Source organism: Lagopus leucura, unplaced genomic scaffold (genome assembly GCF_019238085.1).
Source record: "Lagopus leucura isolate 7727_CA_CO unplaced genomic scaffold, USGS_WTPT01 Super-Scaffold_100004, whole genome shotgun sequence".
NCBI lineage: Eukaryota > Metazoa > Chordata > Aves > Galliformes > Phasianidae > Lagopus > Lagopus leucura.
Genome location: NW_024962264.1, coordinates 44,748,503 through 44,770,687, shown reverse-complemented (window position 1 = coordinate 44,770,687; position 22,185 = coordinate 44,748,503). Strand labels below are relative to the sequence as shown.

Sequence of the window (22,185 nt, the reverse complement as noted above, 5' to 3'; positions counted from 1 at the left end):
TGGTAGTTGTTGACTGGGGAGTGTTGAGTGGAGATCCCGGTGGCCATCTCTGTGTTTTCTGAGAGGCTTCCAGTGGGTTTCTCCCAGCTTATTTAATGAGTGGTGCTAGGAGTGGGTGATGGGCAGACGCCATGAGTATCAACCCTGGTGCTTGTGAAGGACGGCTGCCTTTGCATGCTGTGAGGGTGAAGCATTGGTGTTTGCATCTCAGCTGCAGCATGAGGATGTTGTGCCAGAGAGGCCATACAGCACTGCACTTTGGCTGCTTTGCACAGCTTGTGTCATCTGTCACTGGAGTACCCAGCGCCCTGTGGGATACATCAGGGAAGTCATCAGGGAAGGGGATCCCCATGAAGCACATAAGCAGTGTTTCTTGAGACCTTCTAAGAGGTCGTTGCCCTCTGCCTTTTCAGATGCTGCGTGTTGCTGACTCTCATCTGAGGGGTTTGCAAACCAGAGGTCTTCATGCCTCTGTCTGCGTCAAGCTGCTCTGCTCAGAGCAGTGAGTTCTTCCTGCTTTCCTGCCTGCAAAGTCACTGCTGGCTCAGGACTGTTGCTCTGGAGGTACTGGACTTTCACACTCCTTGGTCTAGCTGCTGCAAAACAGCTGTATTTTGAGGTGGCAGATTTGAAATTAAAAGTGGTGGATTATTTTTACCTTTCTTTCTGACAATTATTATTTTTAAGATGCTTGTTTATACATTCAGTTGCAGAAACGTATATGGAGGATTTGTGGGAAATTTGTGGTGGTGCTGGAAAAATAACTGCCTGTTGGGTTGAGCAGTAATAAACAAATTTTAATCAGAAGAAGGTGAAGAGAGAATGAGAGAATGTGAACCCTCCAAAACCCACACCATGAAGGAATTAGATTGTATTGGTCTGATCACACTTTGCTTCCCACTCTGTTCTGGCTACTGGGATTGCCAGGACGGGGGCGATTCCTGAGCTGGTCTCAATGCAGTATGCACTCTTAAGAGCAACTAAAGCTGTGAGATAATTGAATTAAGTCTGGACAGCATAATCTCATCCCAATTTATTATCTGATTGTTTTGCTTGAATATCTGTTGTCAACTGTGTAGGTAGGAAAATTCGGCCTCTGAAATGAGTTGTAGATAATGCTTTTGAATTCAGCTAGTATTTTCAGTGACTTAACTCTGCTACTAGATGGGGAGGTTGTACAGTTTTGCATAGTTGTGCTTCACATGAGAGGGACATTAGCTGTACTTATTGTAAACTAAGGGTCATTTGTAGGACTAAAGAGCTGCTCTTGAAGGAGAAAGGCTTGTTCATTAACACTACCTCAGTATTTGTTTACATCATTGTGACCTTTAGGCAGGTCCATGCCAGTAAGAATTTATCTGATTTTTCAGCTATAAACTCTGTTTTGTACGTTCACTGACCCTTTCCTATCAGGGTATGCTAACACAGCAAACTCCTTTTTGATGGATCTAAATAATGGAGCCAAGAGAAGCCTGAAAGTGCTTCTTTCTCCAGGTACACGTTGTAATCTGGGAGGTGATTGGGAGCTGTGAGTTGAGGCTGCTAGTTTTACACAGATTTATTTCCGGAGAACTTTTATAAAGTTGTGTTACTGTATATTCAGAGAAAGACATGCTAAGAGCTCACAGCTGTGATGGCTGGGAGTTTGGTGCCTCAGTCACAGTAATTCAGTAGTGTTGGTATGGAACACTAATGAAGGAAATTTTGCATGGTTTGTTTGTTTGTTTGTTTGTCTGTTTAATAAATGACAAATCACTACCTCCACAAAAGAAATAAGCAAGTGTGGAAAGTATGTGACAGTGCCTTCATTAAAGTGGACATTTCTAATTGAGTGGAGCTTCTGAGTGCATGAGGGAGCAGCTAGAAATGATAACTGTTGAGCAAGGAAAGTTTAGTTCTTGGCAACATACTGAGTAAATGACAAAGAATGATTAAAAGTGCTGCCATGTAGAATCAGGCTCATATGTTCTTGAATTTAATTTTTAAATAGCTTGGGTCTGTTCCCATTCAGAAGCCAAACCATTGCAGAAACCGATACATAGTTTTTTAAAGACCACTTTCCATCTGCAGCGGTTATTTAATGTGTGTGCAGAAGGTCATACAATGCGAAAGGAGTCTGTAGAATTGTACGGAATACCCTTGGAGTTTATTATTTTTAAAAATCAACTCCAAATATTAACTGTGTGTATATAAATAGCAATTTCATTGCAGGAAAAAAAAAAACCAGAAAGCATTGTGTTGACAGACATTTTCTGCTTTTGTTTTTTTAGGTGGTTCAGTGCCTCATGAAGAATCCTCACTGGTTGTGAATAAGGGGGAGGAATTAAGGCTGAAGTGCAATGAGGAAGGACCCGTGACTTGGAATTTCCAGAACTCGGATCCATCGGCAAAAACAAGGATTTCCAATGAGAAAGAGTGGCACACCAAAAATGCTACGATCAGAGACATAGGCAGATATGAGTGCAAAAGCAAAGGGAGTATTGTGAACTCTTTTTATGTTTTTGTTAAAGGTAAATATTAATGAATTGTTTTTGCTTCTCCCACCCTTTCTCATTTCCAAAGTAACAGGACAATAAATGCTGGAAGAGGAAATGAATTTGAGGCACAGGGAGAGAACACAGTCTGATACGAGAAAACTTCTTCCCTGTCCAGCAGACAACAAAGTCATTGCTTGCAGTGGCTTTTTCATTGGTTCAAAGTTCGGGAGGAGTTTTGTTTTACATTACTGTTGTTTTGTGGTGAGATACAATACCAGAGCTCTTGATCGAGAAGCCAGCCAAGTGACCTAAGTCAGTTGTGTGTGTCAGTTGTACTGTGAGGAAACAAGCAGTATGTATGGAAATGTCTTTTTTAATTCCATGCCATCCATCAATATAGAGTCGTGTGAGGTTTGGCCCCAGGCTTTTGATTTATTGAGGCAGCTAAGAGATTTGGCTTTTTGAGGCTGCACTCTCAGGGTTAAGCCAGCAGGTAACAAATAATACCTCTGCCTCTAGCTCCTGATCTACCTTCTGTCTGCTCAGAAACATCTTGGGGAAAAATGCCTCGGCTCTGATGTGCTTTCCCCATCCTTTATTACCCTTCCTTTTTGTCCAGCATTTTATTCAGGTTTCTTCTGCGCTTTTGTTGGCTCTTGATCTGTGACTTCATGAGCTGTCCTCAAGCTGCCAATTTACTGACAGCTCGGCATTCCTGGCATTCTCTTTTCATGGCTTTCCTTTTTCTTTCTAAGGAAGACAGTTGTTTTGTATCTGCTTGACCTATCTCTGGAAATGTTGAGGGAAAGAAGTTCTACAGCTTCCACCTGCTCAGAGATAGCATTCCTCATCCAACAGTGTTTACCTCAGAGAGCTTCCCTTGAAACCTGCCAGTCCTTTAGGAATTCCTGCAAGGCTGTTCTTCATGGCAGGGAGATACAAGCACAGCATGGTGAAGAGTGTCTTCTCAAGGAGAGATATCTGACATACTGAGCATACAACTTACACAACTGCATAGCCCCTGAGTTGTCCAAATAACCATGCAGCTACCATGGATGATTTTTCTTGACCTTTTGTGTTTCTCTTAGACTATGACCAAAGGAAATCTGGCATATATTTTACCCATACATGACATATGTTGTTGACTTTATCTTCCATGACTGCTTTATGAAGGTCATGGTAATTATACCAGACAGCTGTGATCATAGATACATTTGTGTCTTCCATTATGCCAGTGACTCCTTCACCTTAGCATAGCAGGCAGCCCTCCCACTGAGCATGATTACCAAAGCATCAGAGAAGCTGTGTAGTCCTCATGCAATTTGTTGTTAACTTCTTTGTCTTAATGGTGTGAAAAATGTTCAAGCTTCACTTTGTCAGGTTCTTGACAGTAAATAGGATGGCCATTGTAGTGGTGGTTCAGTGACATCTCAGGACACCTTGAAGGTGGTGCCATGAGCTCAGATACTTGTGAGGCTCTATAAGCACCCCATATGTTTTGTTCTTGTAAAGCTGAAAATGAAGAGAAAACAGGACCAAGAGTAAAGCTCTAGAAGGAGATCTCCTTCTAAAGCTCTAGAAGGAGAGCCTCAGTCCTGCACAGCTCCAGGTGACATGGAAGATGGTGGCAGGTCTTTATCTCATATGCTGATCTAGATCTACTTGATCACAAGGATGATACAGTGTTGACAGACTGTAGTCACATACCTCTTTCACCTCTCTGCTTCGGCAGAAAGTGGCTATATTGCATCTACAGAAGCAGCTTGTGTCCCTGTCCAAGTAAGTTCAGTGAAGATCCAGTTAGTTAAACACTTTCATAAGAGATCAGGTCATCTATTCTTGATTTCAAATCTTTTCAGACATGGGCAATGTCTTACATGAGAAATGTGTAAGCACTTCCACATCTTGTGCTGGAAATCTGAGGTAAGCAAGGAAGGGACACACATCCCAAAGTATGCTTTGGGTGGTAAGCTGTGAAGAAGAGAACATGAATACGAGCAGCCTTATTTATGCCAGGATTCCCTATGGAGAATCCTTTCATGTCTGCTGAATGTGAGATTTCCCTTCCGGGAGGAGATAGAAGATGGAAAGAGAACTTCTCCATGAATCTGCTTAACCTCACAAAGCCTTTTCTGAAGTTCCAGCTGTCTTTGTTGCAGTGTTCTGTGTTCAGGAACACCTGTTTTTTTTTCCCTAGGGAGCCATGCTTTCCATAGAGTGAAGATATCTTGGCTCTGTACTGGGAAGGAAGTGGACTCCAAAGGGAGCAGTTATGTCTCTGTGAGGAGGGACATCTAGAAGAACCTTCTAGTCCATAGTCCACAAGCTTAGGAGTTACAGCTATTCGCAGCTTGTCGCTGTGTAACCCGGAGTGCAGAGCGTGACACTTCAGATCTGCTCAGACAGGCTTTATGTTTCCATTTCTGTTTGTGGTGTCAGTTCTCTAGCTCTAGACTAATGCTTCAAAGATTGTAGTTTGTGCATTCTTCCAATATCAAAAGAGGCTAAATCTATATCCTCATCTTCCTAGAAAACAGCGTTTGTAGTTAACAAACTTTACCTAAACACAGTGTGCTTTGTATTCAACCTGATACTTCTTGTCTCAAACCAGATTCATATTGTTTGTCATCTGAACTCGCTTCTCTAAGTCTTCTCAGTTAAATCACGGCCTGTTTGATCTGTAGCCACTCAAGATGTACAAGCCCAGTTGTGTAAAAACAAAATCTTTTTCCTCTGTTTCTACAATTCTAATTCATGCTACCTTGTAGGGAGGGCAGATGAGAGCTGAAATATGCTTTTACAGAGTGTTTGTAGTCTCATCATCCTTTTTTGTTGTGTTTGCTATTAATGGTCAGGTTGTTAGCATCTCAAGGTCATCAGCTATGTGGTTGGCCAAGATAAAATGCTGTAGAGAAGTTATCTTGGGAAGAATTACCTGACGATTTTTCAGTCAGATATGTTGTTTGTATGTCTTCTGTAGGTTCTTCTACAGAGGCTAAAAATACCCCTGGTTTAGGGAGGAGGGAGAGAGAGATTGTTTGGTGCTTCCTCTGGTAGCAATGTGTGTTGATTTAGATTATGTATTTTACAGAAGTGAAAACCGTAATTTTGGTGTTTTTCAACTTCCATTTGCTCATAAATTTCTTTGGAATCCTCTTGTGGGCATGAAACTTTACAGCTCTGCCACAAGCTAAAAGCAAATTACTTTTAATGGTCTGTGAAAATCTGTTTACTGTTGGTGAGGGTGGATGGTGGGGGTTTGGAGCTAAACAAGGCAAAAAAAAAAAAAAATTTCCATCTGCAAACAAAGAAGCAGTGGGATTATTTTTAGTGCACATTATTCTTTAGTGTGTCTGGTACTGAATGCTACTGCACATCTCCTGTTGTGCTGCTCTTTTAAGACAAAAGCTAATGTCTCTTGAAAAACTTGAACTAGGTAATACTGAGTTTTATTGGCTGAATGTAAAACTTTCTTTGAAGAAAGTGCCCAGTTGCAGTGTTAGCATGATCAGAAATACCCTCTACAGTGTCAGCTTTTCTAACAGGTCTTTGTGTTTCCTCACAGATCCAAATGTGCTCTTCCTTGTTGATTCTCTGATCTATGGGAAAGAAGACAGTGACATCCTGCTGGTGTGCCCACTAACAGATCCAGATGTTTTAAATTTCACCCTGAGAAAATGTGATGGCAAACCTCTCCCCAAAAACATGACATTCATTCCCAATCCACAGAAGGGTATCATTATAAAGAATGTACAGAGGTCATTCAAGGGCTGCTACCAGTGCTTGGCAAAGCACAATGGAGTTGAGAAAATATCAGAGCACATTTTCCTGAATGTGAGACCAGGTAACACTGGAGTTTTTAATTCTTGTAGAGCGCCTGATTTTCACTTCCCCTTAGGACCTGAAGGGAGGTGCTCTGATGAGAAACTTCCCCTTGTGTACTGACTTTCCCATGGGTGGCAATTCTTCTGGGGACGTATGGAGTCTTCTACCCAAGGCCTAATGTGCTTCTGCACCAAGTGATGGCTTTGTGGCATGTCTGACTGCTGCAGGCAGCAGCTGTGTGAGCTGTGTGTTGTCTTGTGAGGCTTGGGTTGTAGCTGTTCTGAGCATTTTGTTTGGCTACAGTCACTTCTATCTTATGTTTAAAGTGATTTCCAGATGTTCTTTTCACCATTTAAGAAATGTGGGTTGTTCTGTTTAACTTGGAGGACAAACCAGTGCCCTGAGGTTTGAACAGGCTTGTGCAGACAAAGTGGAGTTGTGTATGCCTGACTCATATGTCTGTTGCCCACAAGTGACAGCATGAAGAACCTGATGACATTGAAGAGGGAGATTCAGCAGAGGCAGAGCTTGAGGGAACAGAGGGACGTTGTTTATCTCCATCTTCATGGTCATGACAGCAACTGTGCTCCCAGATCATGGGTGGATCACGTTTGCTGCTAGATGTACCACTGCCCCTCTGCAAACCTGTAGATTAAGCCTTACATTTCATCTTTGCACACCCTGGGACAGGGGGTTTGGAAGGAGGAATCCCTGTGCTTTGCTGCACGGTGTATTGCAGATAGGCTTTGTGTTTTGGAGCTTGCGATCACTCTATGTGTTTTTGATCTACTGTGTAAATACTCCCAGGGGAAGCAGAGGGAGTGGTTCAGTAAGCCAGGCTGGATCAACTACATGAGTTTACTCTCCATGTAGTTCTTGAGCTCCTTAAATAAAGTTATCACTTGCTTCAGCTGAGAATGCATCTTTGTTGACATGTGTGGGAGATGCAGAGACTGCTGTGAGGTCTAGTGAGGCAGCATCGCTTGTGTGCACAGACATTTTCTGCGCTGCTTCTACTGCTACGAGTGCATCTCTGTTCACATGGCCACGGTGTCACATTGAGATGGTAGTTGTTGAATGGGGAGTGTTGAGTGGAGATGCCGGTGGCCATCTCTGTGTTTTCTGTGAGGCTTCCAGTGGGTTTCTCCCAGCTTATTTGATGAGTGGTGCTAGGAGTGGGTGATGGGCAGCTGCCATGAGTATCAACCCTGGTGCTTGTGAATTTGGGCTGTCCTTCCAGCAGTGAGAGGAGGGGACATGGAGTTGTTTGCTTCATGGCTGTGGTGGTTTGACCTGCTTGGACCTGTGTTCTTCAGCTGTGGGGTGAGCAGTGGGGGCTGTCTGAAGCCTGCACTTTGATATGGCAAATTGAAGAAGCCTTTTTCCTGGTTATTTGGAAATGAATACTGAGAATTTTAATGGATTTTAATGACTAATAAAATATTTTAATTAAAGAGAACAAAAGTTTAATCTGTGCAGGCATCTCTGGCATTCTCCTTTGACTTAAAAAAGTCAGGTCCGTTCTTGCTCTCTCTGGTGTTTGTTCTGTAACAAGTTTTTTTTCTGTTTTTTCAGGGATGGCCAAAGAAAGAAACTGCTTAACAGTTGATTGACACAATTGACATGTCTCTGACATGATAGAATGCAAGTTGTCCTATTGGTATATTTCACTTCTACGGGCTAGAAGCCTGTACTTGCTGGAACTAGTGGTGACTTCAGACAGCAGTGTGCTGGATTGGCATCTGTTGCTGGCAGCCATCTGATGGTGCACAGCAGTAGGTGGCCTGCAGGACCCAGGCACTGTGTTCCCCTTCTGGGAAGAAGTGTGTAGTGAATGGAAGCATCTGCTGGAGGCCACCAGCAGCAAAACAGTGCCATGGTGTTGTCATCCTCACTGTTGTCATTATTGTGCTGTAATGCCAAATCCACAACAGTGAGAAGTCCCACTTTATTCTTAACTAAAGTTTTCACTTTTAATAGTCAGTACTTTTGTAGTCATAACCATGACACTTAAATCCCCCAGCCTGAGCTTCTGGTGCTGAATGACAGGAGAGGGGCCCATGAAGCAGGGAACTGTGCTGCGTACTCAGACATACACTGCCCTGTTACTCGACACAGGGAGTGCTTACGTCTAGCCCTTTTCTAAACAATGAGGGGCTTTATGGCTTTTTTTTTTTTGGTCCTTAGATGTTGCTGGCGGGTGAGAACACAGCATGCATTCTGCACTGGCTTCCTCATGTCCCTTGTATACTGCTGGGGGGTGATTTTTTATTTGGGCATTTATATCTCAAGAGAGCAAACATGGTTCTTTGTTCCCTCCCATAACTGCTTGCAGCAATACGAGGAAAACATTATTGTTAAAACATGAATAGATGCAAAACATGACATTTTTCTAAGTTTTATATAATTTATTTAATACAACTACAAAGTCTGTGTCGGAGGCAGGAAGAGAGTCTGGAATGCCTTATCTGATACATTGCAGTCACAATTTAAGAGTGAGTCTTCCTGCATAAAAGCCACAGTGAGAAGTTCACTTCTACCAGCACAAGCCTGGAGTCTCACAAGTGAGAAAAACTTAAAGTATTAAGAAAAGTAAATTGTGTAAGATCCAAAGAGGTAATGAGCTTTGCTGGGTAAGAGACACGTAGTCCTCAAGTGCACTTGAGTTATGACTGGGGTATAGCTAGCCCACAGGGCTGTAGATCTGGGACATTTTCCTGAAAAGACCCAGGTTGTGTAAGCACCTACCTTTCAGGTGACTGAGGTGTCAGTGACCATGGCTCTAGACGCCCCTGCTTCTGTGAATGGTCATTGTGAGCACAGGTCATGGTGCTGTCAGAGGCAGGTGTGCTGAAAGCCTCGAGCTGCATGTGCCCTGCCTGGGGACGGAAGCTTCCAAGCAGGTCTACCAGGTGCTTGCTACGGACCTGGCAGACAGTGCTTTGTGTCAGCTGCTCTATTTTATATTTCAAAGCTGCAGTTAGTATAAAGCTGTGCTTTTTCAGTGACTGATCTTCACTGCGTTTTTAGAGTACAACATTTTAATTGCTGTCAAGGAATGAGTGTCTCACTGATGGTTCAACATTTTCAAGTTTATCATGCAAGCTACTAAGCTCTAACAAGTATTACCTAATTTTAAATTTAATTTGAAGGGAGATTGAAGCAGAAATGTGCTTGTTGTGAAGAAACAAGTGTGTAATATGTTAAAGAAATTTGAATGTCTCTTGGAGGCCTGAAATTTTATTGGAAAGTTAATGACTGTTGATTTTTATCCCCCCTTGGAAACTCTGAAGCTAATGAAAAGTAATGCACTTCTAAATTGTTTTCCAGTTCACAAAGCTCTTCCAGTCATTACCTTATCCAAAAGCTATGAGCTTCTCAAAGAAGGGGAAGAATTTGAAGTTACATGCATAATCATGGATGTGGATAGCAGTGTACAAGCTAGTTGGATTTCTTACAAAAGTGGGGTGAGTGCCTTTAGCCACATCTTGTATGCTTCAGTGCAGTACACAAACTGTGAATGTTCACATGCTTGCCTTGCATCACTGGTGTGTGGTGGATTTGGATTTGCTGCCTTCCCAAAGGGACACATTCTACAGACTGGTGAGTGTTCAGTGACCCTTCCATGCCCATGTGGGCCTTCAGGATCACTGAGCATGGTTACAGGGCTACCATCAGCACTGGCTTCTCTTCACAAACAGAAGCTAAAGTTTGGCTCTTCAATGTGAAGTTTAGGTGACCTCTGTTGGGCTGCCTAAATACGGAAGCACGGAGTGCCTACACATCACATTGCAATCAATGGGAGCTGCAAATATTAACACATGGACTGCAAATTACATATTCTAGTCGTTATCATTAACAGTAAAATACCTGCTAATTAGTATGGGATTGTATGTGACAGGAATAGTAGTAAGCAGTCACAGGAATGATTAATTCATTTAAATTATATGGTGTGCCTCACTAATTAGGAAAGTCCTGAAAAATGAACTAGTGAACTGCCTGTAGTGATCACTGAAGTTGCTGCTGACATGATGGAATTAAATTATTGACAACTTAAATATGCCAGAGAGTTGGCTGCTGGCAGCACAGCTCTACGGAAGACTGTCAACAGTGAGGTCCCCTACTCTGGTCACCTTGATGCTTGAAACACAGGGCTGGGTTTCAAAAAACTATCTGTAAGAGAGGGCCCAGGAATCCGCAGGCACTGGTTTGTGCTTAAGGGCACCTGCTACTCTTCTGGTTATACCCCAAAATTTAAATGAATTAAAAGCCCTTGTGAAGACCTGTTGGTAACTCCTGCCATATATGTTCCCATGCTAATTGGCTGGACCTTTACTGTTAATACCAGTGACTAGAATACATCATTTTCATTCTACATGTGCATGAAAAAAAAAAAAGGGGGCTTCTATGATTGTGTGGTGTTTGGATAAATAGCACAATCTCAGGCAAATAGCAGAATATGAGTCTCATTCCCTGGGGCCACATATCTGGCACAGCTTCTCTCACTAAGTGCTTGTGGCTCTAGAAATCCCATCACCCAGCTCCGAGGGCTAGGGGAGCACTAAGTGAACCAAAGGTAGCGTGGGACCTGCAGATGGGGCTTCTGGTTCTGTGCCAAGGTCAACCACAAGTCTTTCATTTGAGGACTGCGCTTCTTTTCTTGCTCCTCCCTCCACCTTTTTGTGTTAGAATGTGTTGAAACTGGAGTCTTACCTTAAGTTTTCATGCTTTTTCATTTTATGAGTAAAAGCCATGAAGAAAATATTTTTGGCTAAAAAAAGTTTGACCTTTCTGTTCCTTCTGGTAAATAACAAGGTTTTTCTTTTATTGTTTAAATACTGACTCATCACATTAAATTTGGTACAGAAACAGAATACATAAAATTCACGTATGAAGAATCTTTCCTGAATAGGTTAAAGGAAAGAAATTGACAGGAGTTATCACCACTTTTGAAAACTGGGGACTTGCTGTAAGCGAACACTTCCACACAGAACAGATTTCTATTGGTGGTTCGTATAGCTCAGAAAGAATCAAAACTGCACAGAGAAAATAAAACCCAAACCATACTATGCGATTGTGTGATTTGTTTGTACAAATAAAACCTTCTGTCAGTTCCTTACCTTCATCGTCATTAAAAGTCCAGCTAGGGCAAGCTGGATTTGGCTTGGGCATGACACCCTTTTCTTCACAGGACTGAAATATTTAAAGAAATCAGGCTTTCAGCTCTGTGTTTTGGGCTGGCCTCTCTCAGGTGGGTTCTCCAGGTCTTTGTGGGACTGGAAGCACTCTGTCTTGAAATATCAAATGGAAAAGCAGTGAAGTGCAACATAAGTGTGCCCTAGAGTGGGGTTTGTGGATGGGAAGAACGAGGGGAAGGGGTAGAACTTGGAAAAGGACATTGTCTCTCAAAGACAGCTGATCACACGCTTGTTTTGCATGGAGAGGTTCTAGTGACAGGTTTGTCGTGATGGCTTATTATTCTGGTTTAAAGTTATGAATATTAATATAGTGAAGTCATAATTAGTTCTATTTTTAATTTATTGAGGAAAGATGCTGCATACACAGTGTTTTAGATGTTAATTGTTTTTTTACCAACAGATTGTTACAAGCAAAAGCAGAAATGTGGGTGATTACGGATACGAAAGGAAATTAACATTGAACATCCGTTCAGTGGGAGTTAATGATTCTGGAGAATTCACTTGCCAAGCAGAGAACCCTTTTGGAAAAACCAATGCCACGGTAACCTTGAAAGCACTAGGTAAATAGTTCCTGTAGAAATCTTAACATTTCTAACTGTGGAAGGTGGAAAATGAAGATGCTGAGTATCTTTTCCTTCCTTTTCTCTTCTTTTCCCCAATCCTGAATGTTTAAGTTACTTCATTAAAAGGTTAATGCAGACTTGGTGCCATATGGGGGTTGTTCAGGAAGGGCTATGGAGTGTGCAGCTACTTTAATTTCTGCAGCCCTGTGCATGTTATTGGATTGTGATTTTAGAACAACCACCCAACAGTGTACCCATCTCTCTGTTTTTTTCTTTCCTGGTTTAATTTAAAATTTAATCCAGTCTTAATGAAGCAAGTAATTTACCTTTGCCTACTACTTTTCCTACGCTTTAGTAATTTGGCAGCACAAATACAAAGCATATCTTCAGTACCTGCCTTCCAAGCATGGGAAATTTCACTGACACTGGCATGTCAATGTTTCTTTAATTCAGGAGGAGCTATATACGTATTTTATTTAAAATTATGCTGTGGGGAACATTTAAGTGTGTATAGGCAGCATGAAATGTCTCTGGAGTTCACCACCATGGTAAATCCAGCATCCATCACTTCCCTCAGTTTGGGGATCATATCCCTTAATAGTGAGCAAACTCCTCCCATTGTTTAATAGTGTGAGTTAGACCTCTGCTGCTGTGTATTAACTCATATGATATACAGTGCCATTCAAATTTTAAAGCTGCCAAAAAATACTAACTTGATCGACTAGTTAAGGATATATGCTTGACAATTCTGACCTAGTCTGTGTAGTGGGTTAAAATAGTTTCAGTTCCTTAAGGTCAAGACAACCAAGGGCAACTGAGACTGTAGCTGTGTGCCAGGCCTTGTATTCTCTTCCTTAGTAAATCTATTTTTCTGGAGACAAATACCCCCATAACATTGCTTGATTTGCTTTCCCAAGTAGCCTAAAGAAAATAGAAGCACTTGATTTCTGTGGATAGATCTCCAGCCTAGCTGCAGAAGTCTGACTGCAGTTAACCTTGTTATACCATTTGAGGGGGTAGGGCTCATGACACATTTTCCTCTTTTTTTTTTTTTAAATATAAGAGACTAGATTCATATGTAAAAGAGGGAAACTGTATTAAGTATGAAAGAAAATCTTTTCCCTGAGGAGAATAATGTGAAAGCTTTTGTTACAAGAGGAGGGAAGTTCTTACCTAGAATTCTTAGGACTACTATGCATGCAAATATGGTTTTAAAAAGGATTGACTTTAGGAAGTCTGATGACTAAAATAAAGCATAGCATTGTAGAAAGTTGAAAATAAACCAACAAGTTTGTATTTAGTAAAATATAAAGTTCGTGCTTAGTAAAAAATAACTGAGAAAAGCTGGAATATTTCATTTTTGAGATACTTTTCTCCCCAAAACCTCTCAAATCTATCCTAAAATAAAAAAAACTCCGTCTCCTGGTTTCCTTTCACCATTCATTGTCAATTTAGCTGTATCTTTCTAAACCATGCCAGCTCCCGGCATCATGAGAAGTGATCTGTAGAAGAAACTGGAGGGACTGTGAGACTGTGTCAGAATCTAAATCACTGTGGCTTTAGTATTAGCCAAAAGGTTTCAAATAAATAAAGTTATGTTGGTACATTTCCTGGTTACTTTTTTAAATGATTGGTTCATCTAACCATAAACAGTTTCTCAAACAGTGTTTTGGACATTGACAGAACAATGATAAATTTTTTTTGCAGGCTCTTGGATATAATTTTGAATATGTGGTTGTACAGAAAATAGAAAAAAGGTCTCAAAGGGAATAAAAATCTTAAATTTCCAGATTTAAAACCACCTCTCTCTCCCCCTCTCTCTCTCCCTTTTTTTTTTTTTTTTTTTTTAAATAATAGAGACTTTTATATCACACCTGCTTGCTGTGAGTATACATCTTCCTTTCTTAGAAACATCTGTCAAGTGCTCTGTCAGCTCCATATGGTTTCACCAAGGCCTGTTGCCTTCGGTTTTCATGAGCTCAGGTACCCAGCTGGCCACAGCAGTTTGATCACCAGAAAGTGGGAAGAGGCAGAGATTTGAGATTGACTTGAGGCTAAATTCAAGCTTTCCCAGCTTTTTCAAGCTTTTTTCCTTGTTATTGCAGTCTGTCTGTCAGACTGATAATTCCCATATGAATTTGTGTAATAGCACTGAAAAAAATTGTCTTTCAAAGTGAGTAATCCTGAAGCTGATGAGTTCGTTAATGAAATTATAACCACTGCAGTAAGGATGCTGCTCCATGTGATATTTTGGAATGGAACTACACAGTGATAAATGGCATCCGCCAAAGAAAAGATTAAGACCCAGCAGTAGATGAACAGAAGTGCCTTAGCTTAAGACAATTGCTATCCAGGCCTTTAGCCTTAGTGCATTTTTCTCTAATTACAGTCTTTAATAGCTTCATTTGTAATGTCATTCTTAATTACACTTGAGAAAGAATCACTGAGTATTCTACTATGTTGTCATAAGTGATCAATTTATTTTGCTCTTTTTTAGTGTTTCTTTTGTGCCATACTGCTAGTGACTGATTTTTTGAAAAATGTAAACACTGGAGTAGGATCAAGCACATGTTTGCATTCTTGCAGAAGCATTTAAAGGCTATTTATCACTAAGAGATGGAATCCTTTATGTTAAAGCATGTAAGGTTGCTTTTTTCTGTGCCTCATTGTTACATATATAGCTAGTGGTCTTGGTTTCAGCAGGTGAGGGCTCAAGTTCTGCTTAGTAGATCAGGTTTCCTGTTTCACAGTTGAATGTGTGATCACTGATCTTGAAGTGTGGTTAGAGTGCCAGCAATCTCCTAAATGGCCCTGAAATTGTTTTTCTTTTCCTATTATGGCTATCAGCTAAAGGATTTGTCCGTTTGTTTGCAACAATGAATACCACAATTGACATAAATGCAGGACAAAATGGAAATTTAACAGTTGAGTATGAGGCGTATCCAAAACCGAAGGAAGAAGTCTGGATGTACATGAACGAAACATTACAGAATTCATCAGACCATTATGTCAAGTTCAAGACTGTGGGCAATAACAGGTAATAAGAACGGCTTTAAGTGCTATTGATTTCATTTTGAAACAGCAAACTAGAGTCTGCTCCAAAAAAGATGAAAGTGGAGATGGCAAGAAAATTGTTTCTGAAAGGTCTTGCCAAAATGAGGCTTACTGCAGTACCTGGTGTGAAGTCTGCCAGCCGAGGTGTGGAGTAGTGCTGAGCTGAGTGCACTGAGGGACCAGCGTGCCTCCCAGCTCACCTACATGATGCCACTGCTGCCTGTAAGCTAAACTAAGAATTCAGCTTGAACGTGGAGGCCCTGCACCATCACACAGTGTATGCAGAAGATGGTGCGCTACTAATTTCTGTCTTGGCTTTTTGTGCAGCAGTTGATGGCAAGTTCTGAGCGTCGCTAATGCTTTTTTTTTCTCTACAGTTATACTAGCGAACTTCACCTTACCCGATTAAAAGGAACAGAGGGAGGCATTTACACATTTTTTGTGTCCAACTCAGATGCCAGCTCCTCTGTAACATTTAATGTCTATGTGAAAAGTAAGTGAACAGTCTGAAATATTTCATTATCACAGTAATTGTATTTTATACAACATAATGTATGCACAAGATGTCACAGTGTGGTTCAGCATATGAGAGGCTTTCTGAAGTGAAGCACATGCTGCAAAACTATTTAAATGTCAAGATATAAAAGTGCAGAGTGCTTACAGAAATCCACCTACTATCCAGTGTGACCTTACGTTCTGGCAAACATCCTCCAGAGGTTACTGGAGAGCAGACAGATAATTTATACAGGAACAAGAAAAAGTAGCACCTGGAAAGGTGGTCTCAAAAATGAGCCATGTACCATAAACCTTTGATAATTTAAGGTGGAGCAGGAGGTAGAAGGATTGCATACATATAATTTGCATTTTTGTCTGCCAAGTTAAGCTACTAATTTTCTTCAAATTGTTTGAGTTGGATGTACAATTTGAAAATTGTAAGCAGAACTATTCATTTGTGCCTTTTGGCATCTAAATACTTCTGCATTATAATACATATCTGCATTGTTTTAGAGAAATCTGCATAGCTTTACAGTGCACATGCTGTTGTCTTTATGTACTTGTAAAAAAAAGGATCAACCTCAGTTGCAAATAGTATTCTTCACGACAAAGGCTGAACTTGAAATTGAGTTAAGTGAAACCTTCAGGAAACTGTCCTTTATGGCAGAGCCATCCTGTTAGAGAATTTCTTACTCTCAGATATTGGCAGCTGCTAAAGGCAAAGATTAAGTACAGTAGGCAAACTGGAGAAACTAATGCAAGGTAGATAGTGATGCCTTCAAGCCTGGGACAACAAAAAGTATAGGAAGTGCAGTATATGCTGCAAATATGTTGTTGCAATGCTTTAGCAGTAATAGGTCTTTCTCTGGGCGTGGGCTCATGCGCAGGACCATTGAGACTTCCACATATTCACAAAATCCTATATATTAATTTCTGAATTCTTCCCATTTGACAATGAAAGTCAGCATCTGAAGCATCAGTGATGTATTTGCAGTGCTGTAGTTTGGGTCTAGAAATGTAATTTGTACTCCATTTGGAACATGGCATTTCTTCAGTTCTCCATAAATGCAGTCATCTGTGTTGTGCATTTCACTTCCCTAGCTATGATTTTTGAGTTGAGGGCGCTGGCAACCTCAACTATCCTTTGCCATGTTGAATAAGTGTGGATCACAATCAGAAGGGGGAATTTGACTGTTGCAGAGATTAATGGAGCTAAGTGCTGAGCTAGACGTTTACTTTCTGGGTAGAAATGGAAGAAATCACAGGTTGTGGAGCAATCAGCTCCCGTGAGGCTGGGTAATATTTCCCAACTTGCAGCATCATATATGTGCTGGGAGCAGGGCACTGTGGGATCTTCTGGCTGCTCAGGAGCAATCTGGGCAAAATAACTTTAAAAAACGGCAGCAGTTTTGTCATCATCAGATATCAGTTCTCAGTGTAGTTGATAAAGGCTGAAACCCCTGCAGGTCGTGGTCAGGGAGCCACACTAGGAATGGCATGGTGAAGCATTATGGCCGTGGCAGTAGAGAGTATGCATGACTTAGTTTTGAAAGGCTAGCCTATGCAACCAGCAGCATTCAAGTATCATTCATTCTTGCTTCAACATGGAAGTTATCAACTTGGAAGTCTTGGAAACAGTAAGATCAGTCTTAGGATAAAATGAAGAGATTGAAGCCACCTCAGCAGAGCCTTGATTACCATGTAGTGCAGCCCTGGGAGGGCTACTAATGTTGCTGAAATGGATGGATTTGATGCACTTGGCTCAGAAGGAGTTTCTTTTGGTGTTTTGCAAGTTTGTACTGCAAATATTTTTTCCTTTTGAAAAGGGAAGTTGAAGCAGATAGATCCCTTGAAGAGTATGTTTTTAGGAAAAATAAACTCCTCTTTTCAGTAGCATGTAAGATGCTCATCATTTAGGTATGAAACACAAAATGCACAACAACAAAACATTATTTCAAATAGCAGAGTAACTGCAAAAGGTTAGTCAAGTGTGGGTGGGACAGATGCTGATCTAATCATGTGTCCTGATTTGGCCTTGTCACTGGGAACTTTGCATAAATAGCTGGGATCTAGCTTCTGCTGTTTACAAGTCTGGCTCAGGCGTGTAATCAGCAGAAAGCAATCAAACAGGTAAAACAGGATTCATAATCAGGGGGATATCTTCATGTAAACACAAATCGATGCTGAAGCATTTGCTGAAGGATGTGAAAAACCCTGTGCAGAAAGACTTTAAACACATTTAGCAATTGCATATGCTAATTTGAAACAATACTAAATTGCTAAAATAAAATGTAGTCAGTCATAGAGAGTATTACACGAACTAGGGAAGGAAGGAAGGAGCTCTGAAATTAGGAGCCAAAGGGAAAATTACAACTTGACAAGTAGTATGCTGAACTGAGCTACAATTAAGAAATTGTACAAATCTCCAGAGTGGCAAGTTACCATGCATCTAGCAATTAGTGGAGGAATCTTCAAGCTGGTATCTGCGCTTAATGCAAAATAATATCTGGCTATAATTATAGTCAACAAAATACTGTCTGTGCAGTTGGGGATCATGCTGCAGAGAAGAAAATGGTCACGGTGTTAGAGGGCACATGAGGCTTGGCATTTTTCCTGTTGTTGCTACATGCACTGAACAAATGAGGAGTCACTGTGGTGCTGTGGAAAGATTTGGTCCAGTCCAGAAAATGTGGCTGCGGAAGAAAACCTCTCTCTGTACTGATAGAAAATACCTATTAAATGTTAGTTTTTAAACATCTGCTTTCCTGTGCTAATTATGAAGAAATTGGGAATCAAAAGCAACTGAACCCATAATGTTGTTATTTAGAGCACTGAGCTGAAAGGGAATTTACTTATTTCAAATCTTTGCTGCGTTCAGAATCAACACTGATAAGAGCTGAAAATCAGAAGAGTGAAATGAGAAGTTTGGGGCATTTTTAAGAGAGGACTGCAGATGCTGGGACATAGCACAAAGTTTTGTGGTGTTGTGACACGCTACCTGACACAGGTGATATACCTAAGCACACAGTTAGAATTTCACAATTCAGTTCTGTTGATAGGAGATAGGAAAGCTGAATTTCATATAATCCATGAATGCTAAGACTATGTGAGATACTGCCTGCTATCAAAAAAGTTCTGCTCCAAATGAGTAATGTTGAAAACCCGTCTCAACGTTTTGCAACAGTGTTTGGTTCTGGGTGGTTTGCATAAGACACAGCATGAGGATTTAGAAATGAAAGAACATTTGGTTCTTGTAACATGACTCATGAGGAGATGCTACATTATTGAGAATATATGTGCTTTATTGCCTCCAATTTAATCAGCAAGTAGAATATTCATTAAAAACGGTGTGCAGTCTTGTCACATGGATTTTATCAGAAATAAATTGCTTTTTTCCACAGTTGTCAGTACAGTCTCACAAGTTCCTACAGTATTAGAAAATCATCTTAGGTTTCTGTAAAGTTATATTAACGGTTAATAGACTTTTAATTTGTGCCAAGTGAACATCTTTGGCATGCAGTCTGGCTTTGCCATTGTTGTCTTTTCTTTTTTTTTTTCTAATTTGCAAGGAAGCTAATATAGCTGTGGCTTCTAATTCTAGTTCTCCAAGAAATAAATCTTTCTAATATTTGCCAGAGTCATGTAGGCGTTGTCCTTGCCTGAAGGCCTGTGACATTGGGCTAACGACTGCAAAGTCCACCTAATTGCTTTGTTTTCCCATCATACTTAACACAGCAGCTCTGAGCTGCATGCAGCACCAGCCCCAGTGCAGAGACAGGGACTGCAGCGTCATAGCATAGGGCACCAGCTGTCTGCCTTGCTCTGTAAACTACCAGAGCAATCAGAAATTACAGCTTGGGCAGCTAATACAGCCAGCCAAATATTAGCTTCCTTTTCATGCAGCATTTCAGATGGTGAGCCTGTTAGCCCAGTGTTTTACTGGGATGCATGCCCTCTGTGGGATAGGGATAGGCACTGGTTGCATTGCGCTCCAGTTTCTTTTCTGACTGTGGTGGTAATGTTTAATGGAGGGCAGATGCAGGAGAGGTGGAGTTTGACAGATGTAACACATACAGCTGTGGATAAACTGTCCTTGTTAAAAGCTGGTAAAGTTCCTCTGCAGGAACTGGAACTGCCTTCTTGTTTAAAACACATACTTTGTTCTGTACAGCTTGTGACTTTGCTTGCGTAGGGTCTTTCATCTGATCAACATGGAGGAGGTAAAGTGCTCAGAAATCCAATGGAAGCATTCAGTGTAAGAACAGAGATTTTCACAGCTGGTCAATGCTGCAGGACCGTGGGCAGTTCAGTTCCCCTGAGTCTATGGGTAGAAGCACACACAAGTTACTGGGGTGATGAGCATGTGGCAATGCAAATTCTGTGTTCCTTTAACATGAGACTCTCATTTGTGTGTGTTACAGCAAAACCAGAGATCCTTACCTTGGATATACTCAGCAACGGCATTCTTCAGTGTGTGGCAGCTGGGTTCCCAGCCCCTACCATTTACTGGTATTTTTGCCCAGGAACTGAACAGAGGTGAGTTAAGTAACCAGAGTCTCCAAAACCTATTCTAGATACAACACACACTAATAAACAATTAAAAATTAAGACTGAAAAATGACTTGGTAGCAGTTACATTGCATCACTGTTTTCATCAGTTTAGGTATTGCATTATTTGCAGTGGTTTGAAGGGAAGGGAGCAGCATTTTCTGCTGTGGAAAAGTTAAAGCCAAACTTTCTCCCTGCTGCAGGCTAGCTAATGTTTATATCAGTTTGGCCCCAGATGACACACATTCTCTATCCAATTTCACAGAATGACAGTCACAGAATCACTTGTGAATACAGCTGTTATCTTTTGTCTTATTGTGTAATGATATCATTTTTCAAGACATAAAGTAATTAGATTTCTATTCACATGAAGCGTCTGACAAGTAAACAAGTCTGACGTTGTTATGTGTAAAACCTGATGCCTAATTACCACATTTCCAAAAGGCCTGCAGAGTTCCACTGTGAAGTGAGCATCTGTGAAGCACATTTTCAGATTTTTTGTTGGCTTGCACTGTGGTTGCGAATCTTACACTAGCAAGTCATGGATCTCCCACCTGCATCATTTCACTGGAACAGGTTGCCCAATGAAGTTGTAGTAGCCCCTTGCTGAAAGCATTCAAGGCCAGGCTGCACGCAGCTTTGAGCAACCTGATCTAGTGGGGGGTGTCCCTGCCTACAGCAGGGGGTTTGGAATGAGGTGATCTTAGAAGTCACTTCCAACCCAAAGCATTCTATGATTCCATGATTCCATGCAGGTTTAATAGTTGCAAAACTTAAGAGTATGTACCCCTAGCCAGCAGCAAGTGCAGACCTCAGGGTGTCCGTACAGCTTGTTCTGACAATTTCACCCACTACATGGAAGATAAGAAAGCATTGTGAGTGGGATAAGCGTTTAAGATAAGATCTTCAGTTGAGTCTTATTGTGAAGCCGTGTTGTTTGAGTTGCTGGTGGTCTGCCTTTGACTGCCTGCCTTCCTAGCAGCACCTGTCATGCATTCCTGAGAAGGCAGTCTTCAGCAGGTAACTGACAGCATCGTTCTTCCCAGGTGTTTTGACTCACCAACGATATCCCCCATGGATGTGAAAGTCAGTTACACAAATTCTTCGGTGCCATCCTTTGAGCGGATCCTGGTCGAGAGCACTGTTAATGCCAGCATGTTCAGGAGCACTGGTACCATCTGCTGTGAGGCATCCAGCAATGGTGACAAGAGCTCTGCTTTCTTCAACTTTGCTATTAAAGGTAATGTCTGGAGTGAACACTGGTGCTGTCCACTTCTTGCTGTCATGCAAGAATTCGTCTTTTAAGTGTGTTGCCTTTGCCACAATAAATTTTATGTTTGCGTGGCTGAATGTATGATAATATGTTATGATATGATTTCTGCCTGTAAAAGCATCACCTTCTCCTTTCAGTTAATATTTGTGGTAATATCTTCAGAACTGCAGAGCAATAGTTAGCTGGTTTTCTTTTGCCTGTGCAGTGTGATCTAGACCAGGGACACATCACCTGCAGCATGGCACTAGTCTGCCTTCTCTCTGTCATTTTTTCTTCTCTTGTCTTTGTTTTGACTGTCTAGGTCCTAAACTCTAGGCCATGATCTCTTTCAAGATAAGACTGCATTTTTGTCTGGCTTTTATCACGTCTCAGGAAAATGTGGTCTCAGCATTGACTGGAGTGTAAGGGCTCTGCTTTCGTAAAAGAAGTAACATACTGCAAAAGTGCTTATGAGTTTTGTGAGCACTACTGGTGGGTTTGTAGGGAAAAAAAAAAGCGCTAGAGCACAGATGACTCAAAATGTGTTTGTAAATCTCCGCTTGCTTTGGAAAAATTGCATGTTCTGCTGATGCTTTTTTTCTCTACTACTCAGATAGAACATACAAATAAGCTACATTCAGGGTAGAGCCATATTCCTTTTCAATCCTATACAACCTCTGCTTTCAAACACTGGGTTGCAGAGATTGTTCTCGGGGGAGGAAAAGAGAAATTAGGATTTAGGAAAAGTCTCCTAACTAAGCTTCCTTCTTTGA

The 22,185-nt window shown here is 41.2% G+C and overlaps 1 protein-coding gene across 1 annotated transcript in view; it reads left to right on the top strand.

Moving 5' to 3' along the window:
• Positions 1-22,185, top strand: part of KIT (KIT proto-oncogene, receptor tyrosine kinase) — a 51,732-nt gene that overhangs the window by 15,067 nt on the left and 14,480 nt on the right. The window contains exons 2-9 of the mRNA XM_042871996.1: positions 2,271-2,510; positions 6,043-6,321; positions 9,633-9,769; positions 11,901-12,060; positions 14,911-15,100; positions 15,495-15,610; positions 20,034-20,148; positions 21,207-21,400. Coding sequence (XP_042727930.1) covers positions 2,271-2,510; positions 6,043-6,321; positions 9,633-9,769; positions 11,901-12,060; positions 14,911-15,100; positions 15,495-15,610; positions 20,034-20,148; positions 21,207-21,400 — 1,431 coding nt within the window. The remainder of the gene's footprint in view (positions 1-2,270; positions 2,511-6,042; positions 6,322-9,632; positions 9,770-11,900; positions 12,061-14,910; positions 15,101-15,494; positions 15,611-20,033; positions 20,149-21,206; positions 21,401-22,185) is intronic.